Below are 22,546 nucleotides of genomic sequence, written 5' to 3'. Positions count from 1 at the left end.
TTGCAACAGTTGTAAATTAAATTTGTAAATTTGATTGGAGTATCCTCTTAAATTCTGCCATAATTAGGAGCCAATCAGATTCAAGATTTTTACAACAGTTGCAAAGCTTTTCCTGCTGAAAAAAAGCAGAATGACCGATGGAATTTCATCTCTACCCTAACGGCTACGGCGTGGCCGCTCTCAGGCTTCTCTCTGTCTCTGGTTGAACTGTATCGATGCGGCTTGTTCCGCGCAGCGGGGAGTGGATTGAGGTTAGGTTGACGGTCGAACCGCGACACATGAATTATCGATTGGACGTCCCTCGCGTTTAGCGCGGCCAAAACAATCCCGCGGCCGATCGTCCCGATGTGACGATGGTGGAGGATGCACCGGCGCGCCGCGGGTTGAACTCTCGCCCGGTCGCGGTTCCCTCGACCGCGTTGTACCGCCAGTGAAGAAGAAAAACCGCGCGCGACGAAGATGAGCCGGCTATGGAACTACCTGGTGTTCCAAGCATGGATGTCCTACCTGATGGCGGCCGGTCTGCTGGTGTTCACCAGCGGCTTCCTCCTGAACCGCGTCTCCCGGCCCGAACGGGCCGAGTGCGCGACGCGGTGCACGGCGGCCGGCGGCTGCGACACGGCGGGCATCCTCCGCGACACGGAGCGCGCGGCGAAGGTGTGCCTGGAGCGCAGAGCGCGGGTCGTCCTGCTGATCGTCGACGCGTTGAAGTACGAGTTCGCCGAGTGGCACGAGGACGATGACGCCACCACCGCCGCGTCCTCCTACCATCGCAACAAATTGCCGGTGATTCACGAGCTGCTGCAGAAGCACCCGTCGCACTCTCGCCTGTACAAATTCGTGGCCGATCCGCCCACCACGACCATGCAGCGCCTCAAGGGCCTCACCACGGGCTCGCTGCCCACTTTCATAGAGGTGGGCTCCAACTTCGCCACGGAGTACATCCAGGAGGATAATCTCATCGACCAGAACGCCGCCGGCGGTATCGTCTTCATGGGGGACGACACGTGGACCAATCTCTTCCCGGATAAGTTCATGAGGCAGTTCCCGTCGCCGTCGTTCAACGTCTGGGACCTGGACAGCGTGGACAAGGACGTGCAGTACCGCATCTTCTTCGAGATGAAGAAGCGGGACTGGTCGCTGCTGATAGCGCACACGCTCGGGGTCGATCACTGCGGACACAAGCACGGCATGCGGCATCCGGAGATGACGAGGAAGCTCAACGACACGAATACACTTATAAAGGAGATCGTGGCGTCCCTCGAGAAGGACATGATGCTCTTCGTCGTGGGCGATCACGGTATGACGGAGACCGGGGACCACGGTGGCGACAGCCCCAACGAGGTCGAGGCCGCGATGTTCGTTTACTCGACGACTCCGCTGTTGAAGGGATTCGCGGTCAACGATAGCGTCAATCAGATCGACCTCGTGCCCACCCTGGCGTCGATCCTCGGCACGCCGATTCCCTTCTCCAACCTGGGCTCCGTGATACTCGACTGCCTGCCGAGCAGAGCGGACGAGGTGGCCGCCGGTCAGTTGCTGTATCCTCTGCACTCTCTGTGGAAGAACGTCGCCCAGACGAAGCAGTACATAGAGATCTATTCCGCGGACACGTACCTGTTCTCGAAGGAGCAACTGCAGCATCTGCACCATGTGTACAGTCTTCTCTCCGAGCGAGTGAATCAGGTCGACAGCTTGGAGAAACTGGAGGCGTTCATTCGCGACACCAGGGACTACTTCAAGTTACTCAAGGACACGTGCTCGGAGGTGTGGGTCCAATTCGATTCCGGACTGATCTCCAAGGGTTTGCTCTTGATGTTTTGCTCCCTGTTCTTCTTCTATCTCTTCATCACCGGTATCCCCGAGAGTCGTATGTGTGACATATTTAAGTCTTCGTTCCTGCAATGCGCCATCATAGCGAATCTCCTCACCGCGGTAATCACCACGTGTCTGTTTCTGTTGGACGTTCTAGAGGAATTGCGAAACACGACTTTCTTCGTCACTGGCGCGGTTTCCATCGGTCTGCTGGTCATAGTGATCGCCCAGAATTGGGACGTCATATCGATGTGTTGGTACGACCATCGTCGAATCAAGCTGTTGACCTATGTAGCCAGGATAATACTTCTTCTAACAGTGTGCGGTCTCTTCTCCAACAGTTACATAGTCGAGGAGGACAGGGTCCTGTCCTTCCTGTTCGTCACGCTCGTTTGCCTGCTCATATTCGACCTGAGAAAGAACGAGCCCGACGGCGCTTCCGAGAGGAAGACGAGATTCGCCAACTCGAGGCCGACGAGGTCCAACTTTCGCTCGCTCGTGCTGATTATCGGTTTACTGGCGTGCGCCTCGGTGAGGCTGTCGCATTACTTCTGGCGTTGCAGAGAGGAACATCTGCAGCGGGACTGCTCCATATTTGCGACCGGTAAAGTCGGTTGGTCGACGATGCCGAACAACTGGGAGCGCGCGCTGCTCGCGGTGCTGCTCGCCTCGGTCATCCTGGCGTTGTACGTGGTGATAGTTAGGTCGTGGCTGCAGGGCTGTGGCAATCTCACGGGCTTCGCCCCCAGCGTCATAGTGGGACAGTACTTCCCGATTATCGTCATCGTTTGCATGGGTTGCTACTGGATCCTGCAAAAGTTCCCCAAGTTCGGCAAGCCGAAGCTCGCGCTCTCCTGGGAGATCAATACGCTGCCCAATTTGGTTTATTTCTTCTGCGTCCTCGCGATCCTCGTCCTCTACTATCGTCCGCTTAGCGTGTACCTGCTGCCGAAGAAGAGGGAATCCATCGACGTCTACCGCGATGAGAACATAGTGCCTCAATTATTCGAGAAGATAAGAGACTCCATTTCCCGCAAGCGAATAGATACCGACGAACTCCCGGTGATTTACGGTTTCGGGACCGCCTACAGCGCTGCGTTTATCTCGCTGAGCGTATTCCTCACACTTTTGTACGCGTTGCTGTTGGGAGACACTCTGTCGCCTGGTACGTTCTTGATGTTCGTTACGTGTGCTTGCGTACTGGGTTTATCCGCGATAGAGAGATACAAAAACGCTAACAATATCTGTAAGTACAAGCGATAGAATCTCTCTGTTTCCTGCGCAGCGAGGGCTTTAATCCCCCTAACGTTTTATATTGCGTACAGCTGAGCTGGTGGACGTATCGATGCCCGTGTTACTTTGCTGGTTCCTGCTGGCTGAGTATTTCTTTTACGGGACCGGCCATCAGGCGACGTTTCCCACCATTCACTGGCACGCCGCCTTCGTAGGAACTGGCGGCCACTTCTACGGGAACTTGGTGTCGGCGACTTTAATCGGTAGGTATCGATGCCGCCAGTTAAAATTAGGGATGTGCCGGATAGTGAAATTGTCGGATACTGGATATCCGGCCGGATATTCGTCACTAATTTAAGTAACAATATTATAGTACATATCCAAGGAGAAATGAAAATCAAGATGATATCAATTTGATGTCATATGGAAGTTTGAAGTGTCGAATGTTGCAGCTGCGGAGCGCCTATCTATCTCTTGAACATAGTATTTGATTCAGACAAACTTGTACATGAAATTATGCCCTTGAGCCCATATTAAAATAATTTTAACTTTTTTATTAATGAGATGAAATCTCTATAAAATAAAGTAACAAGTTTTAATAAACTTTAGAAATTTTGGAGCAAACAATAAATAGTCACAACGATTAGTATTGAAAAAAGGGAATAATTATTAATGTTAAAGTGGAATGTTCCATATTATTGGGAAAAATATTACTGCAGCCAAGATGATCCTGGCTGAGACAATATTTTTTGCAATAAGTTCTTTTAATTAAAAATTATAGACAGTTGTGTTGAAGAGTGCTCTAAAAATTATAAATTTAGTTGACAGAATTTGCATCACTGACCAAGTATTGTTGAAAATATACCTTTGCAAAAAAGATCATACATACATTAGAGAACTAATCTAATAAAAAATGATTAGTTTATTTAACTATCAAATTTTTAATATAAAAACAGCCGGATATTTTGCCGGATAATAATAAAAGGCCCGATACCGGATATTTGCCGGATATCCGGCACATTCCTAGTTAAAATCTCCACCTGCAGTTCTTTGATTTTCAGGTATTAACACGTTTGGATCGCATATTATACTGGGCGCGACGCTACCGCTATTGGTGGTCGTGCCATTCACGTTGCATCGGGTCTTTCCAAAGTTTCTCAAGGCAAAGTTTCTCGACGATATAAAGAGGGGCGAGCTTCTCCTGTTCGAACAAGACTCTGCTTTTCACGCTGCAATTTTCGCGATTGCCGGGAAATACACGTTGCTTCACGGGATTCGGGTATGTCGTGTAAGATATACACATAACGTTGAGAATTGTTTCTTCGAGGGGTAAACCGCTGAAGGCACCATGGTGTACAGATTTGCGGCACTACTAGGCATTTTTGGGACATTAGTGGGCGTTATTTGGCCTTGCTGGAGCGTTAGATAAAGTAATGGCCACTGGGCATCACTGTCGAATTTTAATGCATTAGTAGGCATTGGTGCACATGATTTTGGTCAGCGGTTTACCCCTCGTTCTTGTCCAAGGTGAGTCCACCCAAGTGTATATGTCCGTATCGTTAGCCGTCACGTTTATCTTCTAGACCTTCGGCAGCATGCTCGCGGCGACTATACACTGTCGGCACTTAATGGTTTGGAAGATATTTGCGCCGAAGCTAATATTCGAGGGATTAGGATTCCTGGTGACGTTGGGTAGCATACTAGCATCGTTCTACATGGTGTTCCGTATTGATCAACAAATGGAGTATCTTATCACTAGAATCACGAAAGGCAGATGATAGTGACTCACCGTTAAGGGAGTATAGTACAATCAATAGTAAAGTACCAAAGAGTTGTAAGAATACTTCGCTTTTGCGACGAATCCGAAGGTGGCTCGTTACTTACGAATGTAGATCGTGTCTCTAGCAATTCGAATTACTGAGATGTGAAACGGGCAACACGCGAGTCTATAATATTATACTTACCACGATACTGCCAATATTTCCACAATTTTGTATGAAAGTGTAACGAGGGTAAAAACAAAATCAGGTATATCTAGCGAGTATTATAAGTGACGTTTTTCGTACCGGAGTAAAGAGACTTGTCTCTCCACTTGTTCGAAGTCGTATTAATGTTAGATAATAACGTGCACGCTCTTATAGAACGTTACGTCGCGTAACCAAACTGTGATGCTTCCTAACACACTAACACTACCCTGCGTGCAATGCATTGCTGATCGACGAACAAAGCAACGCACTTGATGCAGGATTGCGTCCGTGTGTCGCGGTCTGTCTGCGCGACTGATGGGCACATCAACGTATTACTGCTATTATTGGAATACGATTACATAGAGAATAGACTAGGTATTATCAGAGAGAGCATTCACCTTTCATATCCTTCGGTGCAGAAATAGGAGAAGTACTGTGTATTGTGGTCGATGAAAAACGAACGGTGCAATAAATCCGACATTTCAGATTCATTCTTTGTACATCGTGTCTCAATTATGTGTCGCAGATAATTTAAAATGACTGTGTACAATGCCGTTTTCTTCTTATCTTTTTCTGCCAAGTATATTTTATTGGAAGTAATTGATCAATATCGTACACGTTTACTTATACGTTTTGGATAACATTTGTAAAAAAAGATTTTTCATTGAGGACTAATCGCGTAAATATATGAGTGAAAGAAATACTCCTGCTGGCTGAGTGGCCTAATGGTGGTTACGATGGTGCCTACGATCTTGATATTCATTCTCATGATACTGCATCCAGTCAGCCCATTTGTTCGAGTCTCCGTAAGCGTTCGGTTCCTGCGACAGACGAACAGATGCCCGCGATATTCGTAATTCAGAGACATTTTGCACGTACTTAACTGTAATTAATACTTTGAAAGCCTGGAGCTTGAGAGTTAGGCAATTTAGGCATTTGAATCTGAAAACAAATCAGGTTATTATATTTTATAGCTTTTATAGCAAATCAGGTTATTATATTTTATAGCTTCGTGCGGGTATTGCTCGGTTAAATAGAGAACAAGGTCTTCGGCGAAAAATGTTAGGTAATTATGTAACTTGTTATTCCTCGTTTCCAGTGCAATAATTGTGTACGTAGGCTTCCAAGGTATTATAGCGCGTTATACGACAATTGAAAAAATTGTACATATGCACGTTGGCTTTTATTAAATTATCGAATGATTAATTTACTGTTTTGTTGGAGCGTTTAATTTTATTTTTGTAAGTTCTTGGTGAATAAGTAAATAGACGCATATAGTTTTTAAGGATAGAGTTAAGAAACGGCAAAGCATATTAGGAATCATCTCTGATGACGAGTATATTCCATTTTTTTATACTACCAGTTTGGAGAGAGATTCCTGTACATTTTATAAACATCGTGACATTCATAAATTAAAATGAGAAAGTCGGCGTTTATGATAATATTAAACAAAGTAATATTAGTCTAAGATAATAGTAATGTATAATCATTATGCATAATAACTGAAACATTAAGAAGGGAGCGATACAAATCGATTAGTAATTTTTATCCAATTAACATAGCAATTTTTGAATATAAAAATTATTTATGGAATTGTAAAACTGCCATTATAAATAAATTACAACTTTTCGAAACTTTTTCTTCGCTCCAAGATAATTTCCATATCAAAGCTGTAGGAAAATTTCTGTGTTTAAGATTGAGTTTACACATTTTTATAATTAACGACTTAAATTTCCTCTCTCGATGTTTCAGTTAGTCATTAAAATTATTCGTCTTTCCAAATAAAATCGCACTTACCAACAACTTGATTCCTCCTCCTTGATGTCCAGGTGTAGAACCTCCCCCTGCTTGTACAGATTCCACTGAACCTGCAGGTAGACTCTGATAACCCTGATGCATCTGCATTTGGACGCCTCTCGTGTACTGCCTATGATCATGCCGATCATCGTCGTCTCCGAAGAATGGTAGCAAATCATCATCCACCTGTCGTTTTGCAGCAGGCACCGAATTATCTGGATAAGACACCCAGAAGGACGTAGGACCTTTAGGCAGAGCTCTGCTCATTACAGGACTTTCCTTAGCGGGATTTGCTGGATAAGAAGCCGAATAAGAAGCTGGATAAGGAACCGAATAGGAAGCCGGAGTTGCAGTGTCAAGAGCAGATATTTTCTTCAGAATGGCGTTCAAGAGAGTGCTATTAATCGGTGGAGCGTCAGCTGCGGCGTTAGTTAATGGAACCTTCGACAATTCAGGATTGTTCGGAGCGCTAGCATTGGTTGCCATTGCGTTTTTCGCGACCACGCTGATGTTCCTTTGCAGGTCCGTCAGCATATCGAATACTTGACTGAGCACAGTCATTCTCTGTTGAAATGGAAGCGTTGGGTCCACCGTCGGTTTCGCAAATATACTAGAGAAAGGTTTAAAAGGCTTTTTCGGAGAGGCGGCAGCTGCCGCAGTCTTCTCGTACGTGATCAAGTCATTCAAAGTCGCCATCATGTCACCTTTTAAATCACCAAGTTCCGACAGTATTGTGTCGACGATTGCGTCTTTAGCGGCTGCGATGGACGACGCATCATCCAAGGATCTTGCGATTTTGTCCGACGAAATGTCAGGTTTTAAAGATCTCATAAAATCACTTTTTGCGTCCGAATCGTCGCTCGCTTCTGACGCTGTTACATTTATACTGTCAAACAATTTGTCCAGAAAGTCCGACACCTTCTGAGTGTATTCGGTCGGACCGGGAATTATGGCGGATGGTATCCAGAAACTGGGTGGTACAATAGTGCTCTTCGGCGTAGGCACGTCGGTTGTCGTTGCCGGAGTGCTAGTGGCAAGATTTTTGAAGAGCGTATCCAGAAATCCCGATTTCTTTGAGACGATCGCGCTCGGGTCCACCACTGGTCCGAAAGAACTACTTGGTCCGAAAGAGCTACTTGGCCCGAAAGGTCCACCCGCCCCGAAAGGTCCACCTGGCCCGAAAGGTCCACCTGGTCCGAAAGGTCCGAACATTCCCGGCAAGTATTCCTTTGGTACATCAGCGGCTGGTTTGGTCGCTGACATGCTTTCTATTATCTTCGGATAAGACGATGAGCCTGGAATGGTATTAATGCTGTCTGCGGAGGAAGGCGTTTCTACGCTTCTTCTTCTACGAGAGAAAGTTGTCTTATCCATAAAATCGGGCATCATTTCCGATGATGAAAATGGCATGACGGGTCCAAATTTTGGACTCATTGGACTCATCGGACCCATCGAACCCATTGGGCCAAACTTTGGGGTAAACGGACCGAACATGCCGCGTTTGTACATACCGCTACTGTCGAGCATTTTTCCTTTACCATCCTGTAGTGCATCTCGTTTATTAAATAATGCACTTGCACTATCAGTGCTATCGAAAGACGGTCCACTTACGCCGTATGGCATGATCGGCTTGGTATCTGCCATATTATACGCAACTGGTCCTAAACCGCCGAACATGTTACTCAGCATATCTGTCTTTTTAGAAATAAATGCCGTCGGGTCGACGAACTTTGGCACCAGCGGAGATTTTGGCATATAGGGTACGGAAATCGTGCCTATTCCTCCTGGAGGTCCGAGGGCTCGCGAATAAACTACAAATTCCAAAATAATGATCAGCACGAGAGCTAATCGTATCTTTTGCACACATAACAAGATATTAATAAATTGGGAATAATTAGCAAGAAATCTTTATATTTAAAATCGTCAAATTATTTAAAATATCTGTTTTGTAATCTCAAATTTTTTTAAAATAGAAAATAATAAAAATGTCCCTTCTATTTAGAATTTAGTTTTCTATTTCACATCTGACATTTGGAATAATTTGACTTTAAATTTAAAAGTTAGATCTAATTTTTCTGAATAAATACCCAGCAAATTTTCTTTATAAAATTTCTCTTTAAATTACAAAATAAATAACAAAAATAGCAATATATTACCAGGCTTGGGTGCAAAGTTTGTCCATGGTGCTCCGGGTGGAAGTGCCAGAGTTGAACTGACAACGAACGCCAGCAGGCAGGCAGAAAGTAAAAGTGCTTTCTGTCGGGGCATTGTACTAAGTAACGCGGTCTATGCCATGAACTCCCTTTTATAATAATCATTGATCAATAATCCTTGCAAAGTCCCCAGGATTATCCGCATGGAGAATGCTGCGGTCCGAGCTCCGCAACGGAGCCTCATTAAAATAATCCACTCGCCACATGTAGAACTTGCAGTTGTGTATTTTAATTAACCGATGCAATTTCCTCCTGGAGAAATACGATTTCCTTTTCAAGAGCGTAAGTATGTCTATTTTAAACGGCGAAGATAATCGTGTTTTCTCGAAGGGAGAGGAAATATGAGAGAACTGCTCGCGTTTAACATTTGCTTTAAAAAGAAAATACATCGTACTAATGTTCTTCCTTTCCAATTTATTCAGAGTCACTCATTTTTTGTTCACTATGTATATAAGTAGCGCATTTTACGGATGCGTTTTACAAATGAGTCGTGTGCATTGCATTCGTCAGCTGTTTTCAATAATGGAAATACCTCAATTATTTCACAAATACCTTATTTTGACTCGTCGAATTTGGTAGGATAATACTTAAGGTCGTCGTGAACAATTTGTCGCTCTCCTTTCAACTTAAGTCTTAAGTATATTGCGAGCATGGACAATTTTGAGAACCGTGAGTAACACATCTCGATGTAATTATCCAGAAATAAAAACAATAGTTGCATAGATTGTGGTTGTCAATTTCCATTTATTAAATCATATTTATTTATATGATTATTTATTTTGATTAAACAACATTTTACAGTTCTGTAAGCAGAAATGATTAGATCTGATGACTAATATAAAATTAGATTTTAGTCTTATAGAGAATTATTTATAGGACATAACAAAATTGTATATTATTATAAAATATAGAATTAAAATATATATTCTCCAATTAGTAGAGAGAACGAAGGACACCGATACCATTGCATCGGCACTAGATTTTTCTTCATTATATTCAGCTATACAACACGATTACGAGGGGGACAATATTTCGAATATAATGTCAGTACTGCACATGTATCAACCGAAAGATGGTATTAACGCATATGAATGTGTGCTGAGAAAAGTCCAAGATTTACTAGATGATTGTGGTATCCAAAAAAAGCAGCTACTGCTCTCAATGATACCTTCTCCAAACAATATACCAGATCACACGATTGAAGAAGTGTTTCGTTCAACTACAGGTTTTATTAAACTCAATCCGCAAGAAAAGTAAGCCCTCTTTATGCGTATATGTATATATATATATATATATATATATATAATTATATAATTTCATACCTTGATATTATTACATCAACAGTAACACGTTTCAAAATATATTGGATACTAAAAACATGGACGGGATAAGGGATAGTATTTCATCACCAAAGCAAAGTTTTTTAAACGATAAAAATGCAACGAATCTTAAATCGTCGCTTTCCGAAGCTTTTCCTTTCCGAGGTTTTTCCAAGAGTGAAATTTCTATGATTCCCAGTCATATAAAAAACGTAATCCATTTACATAACAGAGCTATACAATGTAATTTTTTACTTATAGATCATCTAATGCTAGTTTAAATTTTATATCGTACAATCAACAGGCAGATTTATCCAGTTATCATCTGAATGATAATCCAAAGAGTTGGCAGGAGAAAAATAATAAATATCAAACGTTGTCTTATCAACAATATCTGCTTAATAAGAAATATTATGTATCGGCTAGAATTAATATGTATAATACGACTGGTGAATCACATCTTTGTCACTCGTCTCAGACGGGATATCAGGTCTGTGCATTAAAAAAAAGAGAGATAATTGAAATAATGAAACACTAACGTAAATTACAAGGTATATTTAATAAATTTTAGGGTACGAGCTCTACGAAAATGTGTAATAAAACTGAGATAACAGGAAACTTGTGGCAAAATAAGATTCCCCAACAATTGAACGATGTTAAATACGAATGTAAAAAATATGAATATGCATTTGACAAGGATGAAAATTCTGGCATTTCATATATGATAATCGATGCCGGTCAAGATGCAACAATTAAACAGAAACTTAAAAGTGATATACATAAAATGGATGTGTGTTGGGACGAAGATCAAAATATTATCGTGAATGTATTAGAGACAAGATATGACACGTTTCAGTTTAGATTAGAATACTTCCAGAGACAAAATTAAATTAATTTCATTCTACAGGCGGACGACCTCTTACCAACAGCGCGCGATAAACTGAAAACGAGCTTAAATAACTTTTTAAAGCGAGCCCAAGAAGGAATTTTCGTTGGTAACATTGTGCATTCAATCAATTTATTTAATATGTATATTATTTATAGATAACATACAAATTTATAAAAGTAATTTCTCATATATACAGAATTGTCGGGCTTTCCACGCATCAAGTCGCATCCACAGATAAACTCCTTGAATATGGTATATTTCACACCAAAAGAACTAAAATCTGGAACACCACCAAAAGTTTTAGAACAAGATTTTACATCCAATGTCTCAAGCAGCGACAGCAACAACTGCTTACTTTTAAAACAGCAAAATATAGATATTAACGTGGAAAAAAATAAGAAAAAATCGACCAGAAGGACAAAACAGCAAGCTATTACTTATGATAATGGATTGCAAACGAAACACAATTCTCAGGAATTCAATAAAGTAACTGAACTGCAATTGCGACAAAATAATTTAGATTACGATACAAAAAAGGAAGAAACTGCATTTGAATGTAAAGAAAAAAATACGGAAGAATTACATTATGGGTAAATGTATGATTATTCTACTGAACGTTTTAATTGTGCGCGCGATCGTGTCAATATAATAACAAAACGATTTCCGATACAGGTGCGAAATAGAAGAATCAGAATCGGATAATGTAACGTCAGATAACAATTTTCAAGCTCGCTCAATGTTTCAACTAGCTGCAGACAAGAAACGATATTACGACACATTATTGAGTGTTCAGAGAACGAAAGGTTAATAACAAAAAAATCACATTAATGCCATATTGTACGAGTATATAACACGTTCTGTTAAGTAATCCTTCAGACATACTTCAGTGTACTTTGTGTGGAACATAATAAATCATAGTAATCAGATACAAAAAGTGTTAAATATTAATTACTTAAATTTTGTTACAGTTGCAATATCGAATTCTTTAGCATCTCCCTCGGGTCATTTAACAGCCTATGATGATCCGTATTATTCGAATTACATGTGCCGGCAGCAACACCTGCCTCACCATCAGCGTCATTTGATAGCGAAGCCGCAATTTTCGACGTGTCCGGCGGATCTATCCGGATTATCGAGCGTAAACTGTGATCGATACAGTTGGACGAGATCCATCTGTAAATATTTATTACTAAAGCAACTGAGACTTCAACGGCAGGTAAGAAGATACAGAAACGTAAGTAAGATCCAGGAACACGTGTACTTACCGCATATCGTTACAGACTTCGCCTTCGTACGCCCAAACTCGAAGGTAAGCTAAATTACGTGTTCAACAATCGGAGTACATCGGAAGTATGAGTTTTATGTTCAACACTGCGGTCGAATTTATGTGATATTTTCTGGGTCTCTTCAATCTTCAAGCGGCTGGATTCATCGCTACGTCGGACATATATATCCCTATTTCTCTATGCTAATTAGAAGCGATGAAACAAGGTATTGCGTACGTCGTAAAAGGTTGGAAGAAGTAGTTGGAAAATTAAAGGAGACTGAACGCAATAATGTCAACAATTAAGCGATTCTCCTAAGTTAATTTGACGAGAAGTTCCATTGAAGTGTTGCACGCGTAAATAGTAATATTCCTCTTAATTCCTACGCGATATCTTCGAATATCAATTTGAAGAATTGACAGTAACGACACTATATAACAGTGAGGATAAAAATATTGAAAATTCACGTAATTAGATTGATATTATGTATGTAAGCTCGACAAGCTGGTTCTTATTCTAAATGTTCATCTTTTGTATTAGCCTTATCTTCGCGTTGAAAATAATCATTATGTATTGACTATGGAAAAGTTATCATATATAACGATTTATACATACATGTTTTCGTTAGACACTTTGGTTTCTCATAAGGCGTGACTCTTGTGAAGTTCAACTGATCGCGCATCAATTTTGATAATTTCGTTTGTATTTCGGACGATTGCGTGACAATGGTTTTTCAATGGCAGAATACGTTATACTTAACTGTCGCCAATCGAGCCGCGTTTAACAAATATACATTGTTCTGTTCAAGTAACAACACAAGGTTCACTCTGACTAGATTTGTGATATATTGTTAAGTAGCATACACAATCACACGCACAACTCCGCACAGTCAATAGTGTATAATACTCGTCGTTCATTTACTCCTAGATGTACAAAATGACATTTAAAAGAATACGTGATAATGCTACAACTTAGGTGTTATGTGACTCATGAATCATTTATTGTCCAGATCGTTCGCTATCAGCTCGACAAATCGCCAAGACCACTTTTGTCGTACGATATCTACGTCATACTTGGTAATCTGTCCAGCCGTCGTACTTATTCATATTCATTTTCAGACTTTCTGCAAAGACATTTGACTCACGATTCGCCTAACAATCCCACAATATGTCGTTACAGTTTGATGTTTATTATAATTATTGGCAGCATCACATTATTCATTCACATGTAACTAAATATATAAATACAATGACGCTATATGTTATGTATATATATATATTATATATCAATATCCGAATACATTCACATAAATATTAAAACACATTAGAAATATTCAAACGAGACGAACACTTTGTATTACGGACATGTAACGCGTTACATGTGTGTCTATCGTTCAGCGAATGAGGAATTAGGCCAGTTAAATTATTCAGCTAGGAGAATTAAAACAAATTGACAGGAATTTATTTTGTGCAATTAAACTTCTAATTTTCGACATTACGATAAATATAGTTTTTAATTAATTTAAAATGTTTATTAAAATACCTGTATTAACCGCAATGACTTTTCCTATCGATTCCTTTTAGTTCGCCTAATTTTTAAAGGACTCAGGTCATGTACAGATCTGGATTGTCATGCTATCACTACAAATTCATTGTAAAACTTAATAAAGAAATCTGCGTCTATTAATCGTAATCGAAATTTATTGCCTGGATGATAATTTATTCATACAAATTCTAAAGAAACAGTGCTTCTCATGTATCACAAACATACTGCTATTTATTATATTAACTTCGTTGAAGCAAATAATTGTTGCGAGTATCGAAGTCAAGTTACAGTTTAATCTTTAGTAGTAATAATGACTTTAATCCATCAGCTGTGCCTCCATCATTTGATAGTATTGTTTAACAAATGACGTTGTTTTTTTTAATTTTGTTGAGAAATTTGAGAATTAGCATTAAAAGATCTGTTATTATTACAACCATAGCAATATGGAACGTGAAATAAAATGACACGAAACTATGCAAATTCGAATTACAAATCATAAAATTACAAGCCTCGAATGTAAAGTCATTACGAGAACTTAATCGATATTATACATTATATTTAAAGAGCGTTATATTTTCTCTGGCAGTGTTTGTACACTTTGATTTAGCTCAAAGTTAATTGCCTTTTTACGCCAGGTGACATTTTATTCAATTAGGGTATATCCAGGAAAATTTGCACAGCGTATAAACACATGCATAAGAAAATTGATTGGTCCACAAGCACACGCAAGGACTAAACCTTTTTGTCATGCATATGCATAAGAAAATGCACCTATGCAAGTTTGTCTGGATAGACCTTTGTTCTCACGTAACATTATTTATTTCGAGACAATCATACTTTTTCAACTCTCAGTGTACCAAGAATGAATCATATACAGAAGAGTTACTTATCATTTCTTACTGTGTCCAATAATTATAACACTATCGATATTTGCCACAACGAAGCTGCTGTATTATACGCTATTTCTCTTTATGAATCTATATGAACACGCATTTCTCTTACACTATTAATTGATTTAAGGTCGACGCATCAAAGTTCGATAAATGTGTAATTTATTTGTGTTTATACTCGCGGCATCGTATCAAAAGACAAAATAGCTGTTGTCAGACAAAATAGTTGTCTTACTCAAGATTTAGCTAATATGTTTTTATATTTATTCGCTCGTATAATGGTCGTGATACATTAAACGAAGGAGAAAACGAGATATCATAGAAATTCTGAAGACTATGTGATGCTATTATATATTAAGAGATTCAACGGAATTATGAATCGGAAAACAAGTGCTCAACAGTTTTCTTCTAAGATGAATTGTACTTCTAACACGATATGTATGTACTAAAAAATATTTTGCTCTTTAATTTGATGGATTATCAATTGTATAATTGTACAAAAAAGTGCCTGACTAGAGGTGACTAGACTTTCTCATTAAACTAAAGGGACAATACAATTAATACAATAATACTGTTCTTCTAATAATTTTAAAACTACGTAAGACTTGTATAAATGATGCGTACAGGAACAGGGACGGATTATTCTTCTTTAAAATCAATCTTAAATTAATCGGCAAAAATCTATCGGTTTCTGTGTTGATATATGTGAAAATATTCAATTAAGATTTGATAAGAAACAACCAATTATTGACATTATTTCTCAAAATTATTAGTATTAATTAGGGTGTAATTCAAATAAAACTTATGTGATTTAAGTAAATCCGTCCTTGTGCAAGAATGACACTTTTGTAATATAATGAGCACATTTCAGAGTGTGAGCTAATTGGAATAATACAATGAATAATCGTTCCACGCATACTGTTCAGTTCATACGGGAACTAATGCCAAACCGATCTTCCAATGCAAAGAATACTGATTAAGTCTTATAATTTTATTACGAGTCAATAAAAAAGTCTCTCTATATGGAATTACTTTTAGCATACCTCTCAAAACGTGCTTTAATAAAAATTTAAAATTCTATAAGGCCATTGTGTGAAATATACATATAAAGGTATTGTCATTGCAAAATAAAATATTATCGTGATTTTAATATTATGTTGCTGATTAGTAATAAGCTATCCGATAATAGCTTAATTAAATCTTAAACCGAGGAACGCAAAAAATTATTCTAATTTTGCGTATAATTATTTTTTTATCAAAAGCATTTTATTAAAAGCATCGTTTTCAAGCGTTTGTAACGTTAATTTTAATTTTACCATGCTTTGCTTATAATCGCATTAATGTTTTAAGCATTTTAAAATAAATCTAGATGTTTAATTATATTAATTGAATAAAGAAACGTGCTTGTATTTAAAAAATGCAATTGCATATAAATTTAAGAATAAATAGGGAAATTAGAGTCGCGACTTGCAATTGCAACTGCCGTTCTTTGTATATAGGATTGATAGAAAGATCGGTCTAGCTGTATTTTACTATATATGCATATAATCCTTTCAAGGTTTAATATATACACTTTCATCTTAAACAATAGGCAATTTCTCCCTGCACGCGCTAAATGCTTTTCCAAGTATGCATGGAGCTCAAAATATGTTGGCATCAAAATATGATAGAAATAATTAGTCAAATATATATTAGTGTTACGTGCTATATAGTGGTCTTATACTTACAAAATCCCATTAAAACTTACTTTAGATTTATTATTTGGTACATGATTGGAATGAAGTGGCATTATTTGCTTATCAAAGTTGGGCAGTCTGGTTTTGTGTGATGCAAAACGTCAGGACCCGAACAACTAAAGAGAACCTATCCTCTTGGCAGCAAAATGTACAAGGCAGCAATAATTTTATACAAGACTTTAAATCTTTGGACACAATTTTGTCCTGTAAAAGTTCCGATAGCGACAAACTTTATAAGTCCGGGCTACAATCTTTTTCACCTATTGCATATACGAAATATAGCAATCTATATAATTTACGTTAACATTTTAAGTTACATCCGTCTTCATCGATAGTTGAAAATACAGATTCGTGTAAAATACAATTACCTATTTCAATCACTATGCATTATCAAATGCAGAATACCAAATGTGTTAAAATTAAGTAGAGTTTATGTGCAAACAAAACAAAAGTATCAAATTTTCAATTAAGTTACAAGTATCATCAACTATTGTTGCAATTTATTAAAAAAAAAAGTTCAACGTAAAGTATATAGATGTACTTGGCATGTAAAAAATTTCTTTATGTCACAAACTGTTCGCAGAAACTGCTCAAGGTGGAACAAGTTAATTTTTTTACCTAAAGTGTGTGTGTATGTGTGTGCTTCGTATTTTCGTACAAGACGATTCACAAAACGTTCAGGCAAAGCTGTAAGGATCGATAGTTTTGCTAGAACAAGGTTGAACATCATCTGGTGGTGGGCGCCACTGTCCGGGCCACATGGCATTACGAATCGCATTCGCATCAGTAGTTTCTTCTATACCGTTGCTAGACGTACATTCCGCCTCCCAATTTCGGAGGCCGTTTCGAGTCACTCGATTCATCGATCTGGCCTCGTTCATTTCACAACAATTCTGTGCGTCATTGTTCACTGGCGTTCGCCTAGTTTTACTTTTAATTTGCGCAGTACCACTATTCCTACGTTCGGCGTCGGACCACGACTGGGATTGCTCCACTGCGGACTGTAGAGGTAACTTTCGCGGCACTCGCCTAGTCTTGGCTTCCTCGGTGGTAACGCGGCTAGCATCGACTTTACTACTGCCGGGCGCGTTCCCGTCCCCAGTCGAACTACTGTCACCCTCTTTCCTTCGTCTTCTCCGTCTCCTCTCAATCTCAGTATCCTCCCGTTGAGTGTCTTCGTTATTCGTATGAGTTTCTAAAATATGTTGCTTGGCCGTGGCCCAGTGGTCCTTTCTGTTGGAGCCCTGCTTGAATTTCTCGTGAATGCTACCGCGATGGCCACCGTTACTAGTGTTCGTGTCACTGTCCGCGTTGCGTTTCTTCGACTGCTGATTTTTCACGGTCCACGAAGCCGGTCTCTTAGGACTACGTTCCTTCAAAGTGACCTGCATTTTAGATTATGTTTACACTGTGATTGACAGCCGATACTCGCGTCGTAAAACAAGCAGATTATTTACCCCAGAGGAAGAAGAATTGTCAACGGGTTTGTAAAGTTGCGTCGGGGTGTGACTACGAGAATCTTGACCTTTACAACTTGATCCACTACGACAATGTATCCAGGATAGTAAAAACGCTAAGAGAGCACAGAAAAGTCCCACTACCGCTGCAGCAGTCAGTTGAGAACGTGTGCGTTTCGATACCCAACCTCCACTGTGGTATTCCCATACTGTACATGCTAGTAACGCGCTACTCGCAGCATATGACAAGCCTATGCCAGTGAATACTAGAGCATTCTAGAAAAAAAAAAGGGTAATAAACTCTTACACGTAACAGCATCGACAAGTCTAGCCATATCTAAATAAATTACACAAATAATTTCTGAAACATACGTGTGTCGTAGCGAAACGTTACTTACCAGCTTGGCCCAATTTAAAGGAAGGATGTAAATGACATGCGAAATATCAAGGAAGAGAAGGGCTGCAGTGACCAAGAAACAGAAAACAGCTACAAAGATCATGAATCGTAAACGATCTGCTAAAGGCAGCATAAAGATGCTGACCTTGGCAGTGCCAGAACTGCACAAAGTTGCCAAACAAGCTGCAGAGGATATCTACGAAATGCGCTCATTAATGTATCTATATATAAAAATGTCGGTAGCACAAACTTTGAGTTTGTCATACATCTCCTACGTAAAAGTGGCTTCACACTCACGAGTAATAAAAGTCTAACGACACCCGTGGGTGTCTTAAGGTGTCCTTGTATGTCGCAGTAAATAACCACGTGGCTTGCGCGAGACCAAGGCATGGCGTTCGATGAGCCAGGTCTATGGTCACTATTACCATAGTGACCATGATAATTAGCATGCGAATCCCAAGAGTGGACTGTCGAGTGCACCCCTGGTGAATCCAGCTCTGACGATTGGGAGCTGATTCGCCCCCCTGTCCTACTGCCTGCTATTGATACAATATCAAAACCATGTATACATTCGTATATGCAGTTTACATTCTATGCGTAACTTTAAGGTCAGATCGTCCCAACCTCTTGGCAAGTTAACTAATAGTCACATCATATCTACGTCGTTGTTCTTCCTTTAAATCAAAAATATATTGACGTATAATTCAACTATTAAGTTAGCTTACCAAGAGGTTGGGAAAACCAGCTGTAAATGAAGTAAGTGAGACAAGGCAGCTAGAGTTTTAATAATTATCTCGATTATAGTGAGCGCCAGTGAAGCGTTTACCGGCGCAGTCTGGAGAGTCTCGGGGTTTTTTTGTTGTTGCGTAAACAAGATTCCATATGTACACTGTAACTTGAGTAACGCACGCAAAAACGCCGATTGAAACTCTGTACATACCAATCTCGAAGTCTTGAATGTCTTCGGGTTTAGAATATATGGCAGGTGGTGGCTCCAGATCGCGTATCTCTTCTAAAAGAAGCACCTCTATTTCCTCGGCTGCGTATAAGTCCGAGACCGAGCGAATAGGATAATGCCGAGTCTCGCTCATCACTTAGGTGCGCTCGCTCGTTTACTCCTTCCTGCCTGCCGTCGTATCCTACCGTTCGACCTGCCAGTAACCACCATTCATCGTCTAGTCGATTCGATAACAGGTCCATCCATCTATCGGCCATCCTCTGGGCACACCATGTGCCATTTCTACCTTCGCAGGCAACAGTGATCCCCCGCCCCTCAGGCCATGCACCTATCGGGAAACAGAGGAACGTTTACTTTACATAATCTCGAGACAGTTTGAAACTTGAGCCTAATCTACAACGTGCCCTCCGCGTCTAGAAACATTCTATCTTGTAGTCAAGAAATCTTTCTCTTTTTCTTCTTCCAGTGCACATCCATTAATGGATATTTGCGACCACATTCTCCATTCTTTGTCTATTCCTAGCCGTGTGTATTAGATTTCCCACACTCGCAATTCCGGACCAGTGCCTGATGTTACGTAGCCATGACATTTTCTCTCGTCCTAATCCTCTCCTTCCCTCTATCTTGCCTTCAATTATCAGTTGCAAGAGTCGGTATTGTTCGCCACGCATGACATGCCCCAGATACGCTGTCGTCCTTTTCCTCACTACTCTCAGCCGCTCACGATCTCTCCCCACTCTTCTCAGGACTTCTGTCAGCTATTTTTCCTGTCCACGGTATTTTTAATATCCTGCGATATATCCGCATCTCGAAGGTCTCCAACTTGTTCATCGCGGCCACCTTCAGGGCTTATCCTTCCACGCCGTAAATGAGCACCGACTGAACGTGACATTTGATGAATCTAATGGTGCAATTCTAAGCAAATTTATGAATAAATCGTAAAATCGTAAAATCGTAGCTTACGAAGCAATCGTAAAAAGCAAAGTTACAGTTAAACTTTAGAACAATAATTTTACAGACAGCTTCTTGCTAGCCATAAAATTTACGAGAAATCGTAGATGATATTTACGAGTCATCGTACGTCTTACGATATACATAGAATTGTAGTCGACGCCGTAAGTCCTTACGAGTCTTACGAGAACAAGTTACGAGTCTTACGATTTTGTTTAGAATTGCAGCATAATTCTAAGGTCCAGGTCAAAATCTGTATACGTAAATACCTTCTTAAAGTTTATAACTGCTCCTCGTGCCATTTCTATGCGTGATTTTATTTCTGTATGTTATCCATTCCGCACAGAGCCATGTCCCCAGGTATCTGTTCACTCTCTCTCTACCGGCGCTTCTCCCCATCTCAAGGTGGCGCTTTTAAAACTGTCCGGTTCTCGGGTTATTATTAGGAACTTTGTTTTGCTTGTATTAATGTTTGGGCCCATATCTCTGCTTTTTTCACCTATGTCCTGTTCAGAAATTGTTGGAGGTCCTCCATGCTGTCGGAGATCAGCACTGTGTCATCCACATAGCGGATGTTATTAATCCAAGATAATCCAAGTCAAGAAATACGACTTCAAGTTTTTTTTTGACCGTATCTGGCTATTTTAATGTTCCAAACTCGCTACGCTTCGACCATGGGTTTTGGTCCTTTTCAAGCGAGAAAAAACTATACAAAGTAAAAGGTGATTAATACATGTCGAAGTCGTGTATGTTGCGTCAATAGATAAGGAAATTTTAAATACCTGTGGGAATCTAACGCTTAGATTTGCTATAATAAATAGTAGGTTTAGTGTAATTTAGTATAATAAAATAACTTAGATGCAACGGATTCAGTAACGGTTGACTTGAGAAGCTCAAGAAATACGTTCAAAAAATTTGCGCAAGTTGATAAATTGTATATTATACATTGCATAATCGTACATTGTCGACAAACCTTTTCAAGCGTTTTGTTTATATAAAATCGAAATTTTCTAGAATGCAGAATGCACATTGTAGATTAGACTTTAAAACCGACGCAGCGAGAAAGAGCAGAAATGTTACGGCTACGAGTGTTCGGTACAAGTTTGATCGCTGTCATCGATCAAATTTGTCACACAGTGACGTACAAACTGTGTGCAAGGGACATGCGTCAAGGGTGACAAGTCGGGAAGAAGCGAGCGATTTCTGATCTCTTACGCGATACTACACGCGTGTCATCATTGGAAATCGGCGCGGGCGCGTATGACAAATGTCGTAAACAAGCGTGTCGCTGACGAACACATGACGTTTGTTCAACGCAAAGTCGCGCGTCGCCCGTCGCGACGCTGGCGCGCGACGGGATCGAGGCGCGCGAGCGAACGTCCAGTTCGACGGAAGAAGGTTCGATTCGCGTCGCGCGCGGCTTGAGATTATCCCGACGGTGATTATTTCTCGGCGACGAGTCGTGTTTTCCCGACCGAATCACTCGGGAATCCACATGTTGCCCCCTCGAGTCCCGTTCTCGCGTCTCCCGGACGCGCCGCCGCGTTGGGAAGATGGTGGCCCGCAGGGGGGAGAGTCGCCGGATCACGTACCTCGAATTTACGCCCGTCGATCGCGACGGGTAGATTACATCTTTCCGAGATTTTTCACGTAGCCGAGCTCGCTGGCTGTCCTACGGGTAGCCGCCATTGCCTTTTTGCTTGGTTTTTGCTCATGGTCCGCGTCCGTCACGACGCGACCTAGAAACAACAGATGGGGCAACCTGACACTCTCCCTCCCATCCTCCCATCGTTCATCCCCACCCTCTCTCTCTCTCTCTCTTTCTCTCTCTTTGCTAGTCGAATGGCAAGTTTTGAAGGCATTGTTTAAAGGCCTGTATCCAATGGCCGCGTTCAGCAGACACACTGTTGAGTGAGCGATCAGTATGATTGGTTAATACTTTTAGATCCAGCCAATCACGTTAAGAAATCATTGAGCGCTCACTCAACAGTTGTGTCTGCTGAACGCGGCCATTGACTGCACGCAGCAAGTGGCAAGCGTCGAGCAGCAGCCAATCAACGAAGAGATCTTTCGGAAGCGTCAGCAGTGGCGTCACAGTATAACCAGTATGCCCA

The 22,546-nt window shown here is 40.6% G+C and overlaps 4 protein-coding genes and 1 long non-coding RNA gene across 13 annotated transcripts; 3 read left to right on the top strand and 2 right to left on the bottom strand.

Moving 5' to 3' along the window:
- Window positions 1-6: 6 nt before the first annotated feature.
- Window positions 7-4,849, top strand: LOC105564590 (GPI ethanolamine phosphate transferase 3). Of its 2 annotated transcripts, none has more exons than XM_012017069.1 (4): window positions 7-3,061; window positions 3,141-3,311; window positions 4,110-4,327; window positions 4,632-4,849. In XM_012017069.1, exons 1-4 carry the CDS (start codon window positions 460-462, stop codon window positions 4,824-4,826), a joined length of 3,186 nt encoding a protein of 1,061 aa, XP_011872459.1. In that variant the 5' UTR covers window positions 7-459; the 3' UTR covers window positions 4,827-4,849. The 2 variants fall into 2 exon arrangements, with proteins under 2 accessions (XP_011872459.1, XP_011872458.1); XM_012017068.1 differs by having other exon boundaries at window positions 4,110-4,336.
- Window positions 4,850-5,722: 873 nt separating this feature from the next.
- On the bottom strand, window positions 5,723-9,704 carry LOC105564589. The gene is made up of 3 exons (XM_012017067.1): window positions 8,969-9,704; window positions 6,813-8,623; window positions 5,723-5,836 (listed from the first exon to the last, which is right to left on the bottom strand). The coding sequence occupies exons 1-3, from the start codon at window positions 9,078-9,080 to the stop codon at window positions 5,738-5,740; spliced, it is 2,022 nt and encodes a 673-aa protein (XP_011872457.1). The 5' UTR covers window positions 9,081-9,704; the 3' UTR covers window positions 5,723-5,737.
- LOC105564588 lies at window positions 5,888-6,818 on the top strand. The gene is made up of 2 exons (XR_001009136.1): window positions 5,888-5,972; window positions 6,007-6,818. It is a non-coding gene; the product is annotated as an uncharacterized LOC105564588 (long non-coding RNA).
- Window positions 9,169-13,230, top strand: LOC105564597. Its single transcript, XM_012017079.1, has 10 exons — window positions 9,169-9,231; window positions 9,902-10,278; window positions 10,370-10,556; window positions 10,649-10,834; window positions 10,916-11,170; window positions 11,252-11,339; window positions 11,430-11,823; window positions 11,906-12,036; window positions 12,202-12,449; window positions 12,514-13,230. Exons 1-10 carry the CDS (start codon window positions 9,169-9,171, stop codon window positions 12,544-12,546), a joined length of 1,962 nt encoding a protein of 653 aa, XP_011872469.1. The 3' UTR covers window positions 12,547-13,230.
- An 89-nt stretch (window positions 13,231-13,319) lies between these two features.
- On the bottom strand, window positions 13,320-22,310 carry LOC105564587. 8 transcript variants are annotated; one of them, XM_012017059.1, is made up of 7 exons: window positions 22,025-22,310; window positions 21,215-21,240; window positions 19,464-21,138; window positions 18,821-19,062; window positions 18,525-18,719; window positions 18,127-18,402; window positions 13,320-18,054 (listed from the first exon to the last, which is right to left on the bottom strand). In XM_012017059.1, the coding sequence occupies exons 3-7, from the start codon at window positions 19,612-19,614 to the stop codon at window positions 17,347-17,349; spliced, it is 1,572 nt and encodes a 523-aa protein (XP_011872449.1). In that variant the 5' UTR covers window positions 19,615-21,138; window positions 21,215-21,240; window positions 22,025-22,310; the 3' UTR covers window positions 13,320-17,346. The 8 variants fall into 8 exon arrangements, with proteins under 8 accessions (XP_011872449.1, XP_011872453.1, XP_011872454.1 ...); XM_012017063.1 differs by lacking the exon at window positions 21,215-21,240 and having other exon boundaries at window positions 19,464-19,809; XM_012017064.1 differs by lacking the exons at window positions 21,215-21,240; window positions 22,025-22,310 and adding an exon at window positions 21,908-22,005 and having other exon boundaries at window positions 19,464-19,809.
- Window positions 22,311-22,546: the final 236 nt, after the last annotated feature.

The sequence above is a fragment of the Vollenhovia emeryi genome, unplaced genomic scaffold, assembly GCF_000949405.1.
Source record: "Vollenhovia emeryi isolate VEMERY1.0 unplaced genomic scaffold, V.emery_V1.0 DF939162.1, whole genome shotgun sequence".
In the NCBI taxonomy this organism is placed as follows: domain Eukaryota; kingdom Metazoa; phylum Arthropoda; class Insecta; order Hymenoptera; family Formicidae; genus Vollenhovia; species Vollenhovia emeryi.
Note: the sequence above shows the minus strand (reverse complement) of the source record. Positions and strands in the feature narration are given on the sequence as shown.

What these genes read in the sequence shown, in the direction of transcription:
- LOC105564590 (XM_012017068.1), top strand. Translation starts at nt 460, where the DNA reads ATGAGCCGGCTATGGAACTACCTGGTGTTCCAAGCATGGATGTCCTAC. An exon ending in CAAAAACGCTAACAATATCT is followed by an intron (nt 3,062 to 3,140) that starts GTAAGTACAAGC and finishes TATTGCGTACAG; the next exon opens with CTGAGCTGGTGGACGTATCG. An exon ending in ACGGGATTCGGGTATGTCGT is followed by an intron (nt 4,337 to 4,631) that starts GTAAGATATACA and finishes TTTATCTTCTAG; the next exon opens with ACCTTCGGCAGCATGCTCGC.
- LOC105564589 (XM_012017067.1), bottom strand. Translation starts at nt 9,080, where the DNA reads ATGCCCCGACAGAAAGCACTTTTACTTTCTGCCTGCCTGCTGGCGTTC. An exon ending in AAACTTTGCACCCAAGCCTG is followed by an intron (nt 8,624 to 8,968) that starts GTAATATATTGC and finishes TGGAATTTGTAG; the next exon opens with TTTATTCGCGAGCCCTCGGA. An exon ending in GAGGAGGAATCAAGTTGTTG is followed by an intron (nt 5,837 to 6,812) that starts GTAAGTGCGATT and finishes CGTCTGTCGCAG; the next exon opens with GAACCGAACGCTTACGGAGA.
- LOC105564597 (XM_012017079.1), top strand. Translation starts at nt 9,169, where the DNA reads ATGGAGAATGCTGCGGTCCGAGCTCCGCAACGGAGCCTCATTAAAATA. An exon ending in AAATAATCCACTCGCCACAT is followed by an intron (nt 9,232 to 9,901) that starts GTAGAACTTGCA and finishes AATTATTTATAG; the next exon opens with GACATAACAAAATTGTATAT. An exon ending in AAACTCAATCCGCAAGAAAA is followed by an intron (nt 10,279 to 10,369) that starts GTAAGCCCTCTT and finishes TTACATCAACAG; the next exon opens with TAACACGTTTCAAAATATAT.
- LOC105564587 (XM_012017059.1), bottom strand. Translation starts at nt 19,614, where the DNA reads ATGAGCGAGACTCGGCATTATCCTATTCGCTCGGTCTCGGACTTATAC. An exon ending in CATTCAAGACTTCGAGATTG is followed by an intron (nt 19,063 to 19,463) that starts GTATGTACAGAG and finishes TTGTATCAATAG; the next exon opens with CAGGCAGTAGGACAGGGGGG. An exon ending in CTTTAAATTGGGCCAAGCTG is followed by an intron (nt 18,403 to 18,524) that starts GTAAGTAACGTT and finishes TTTTTTTTCTAG; the next exon opens with AATGCTCTAGTATTCACTGG.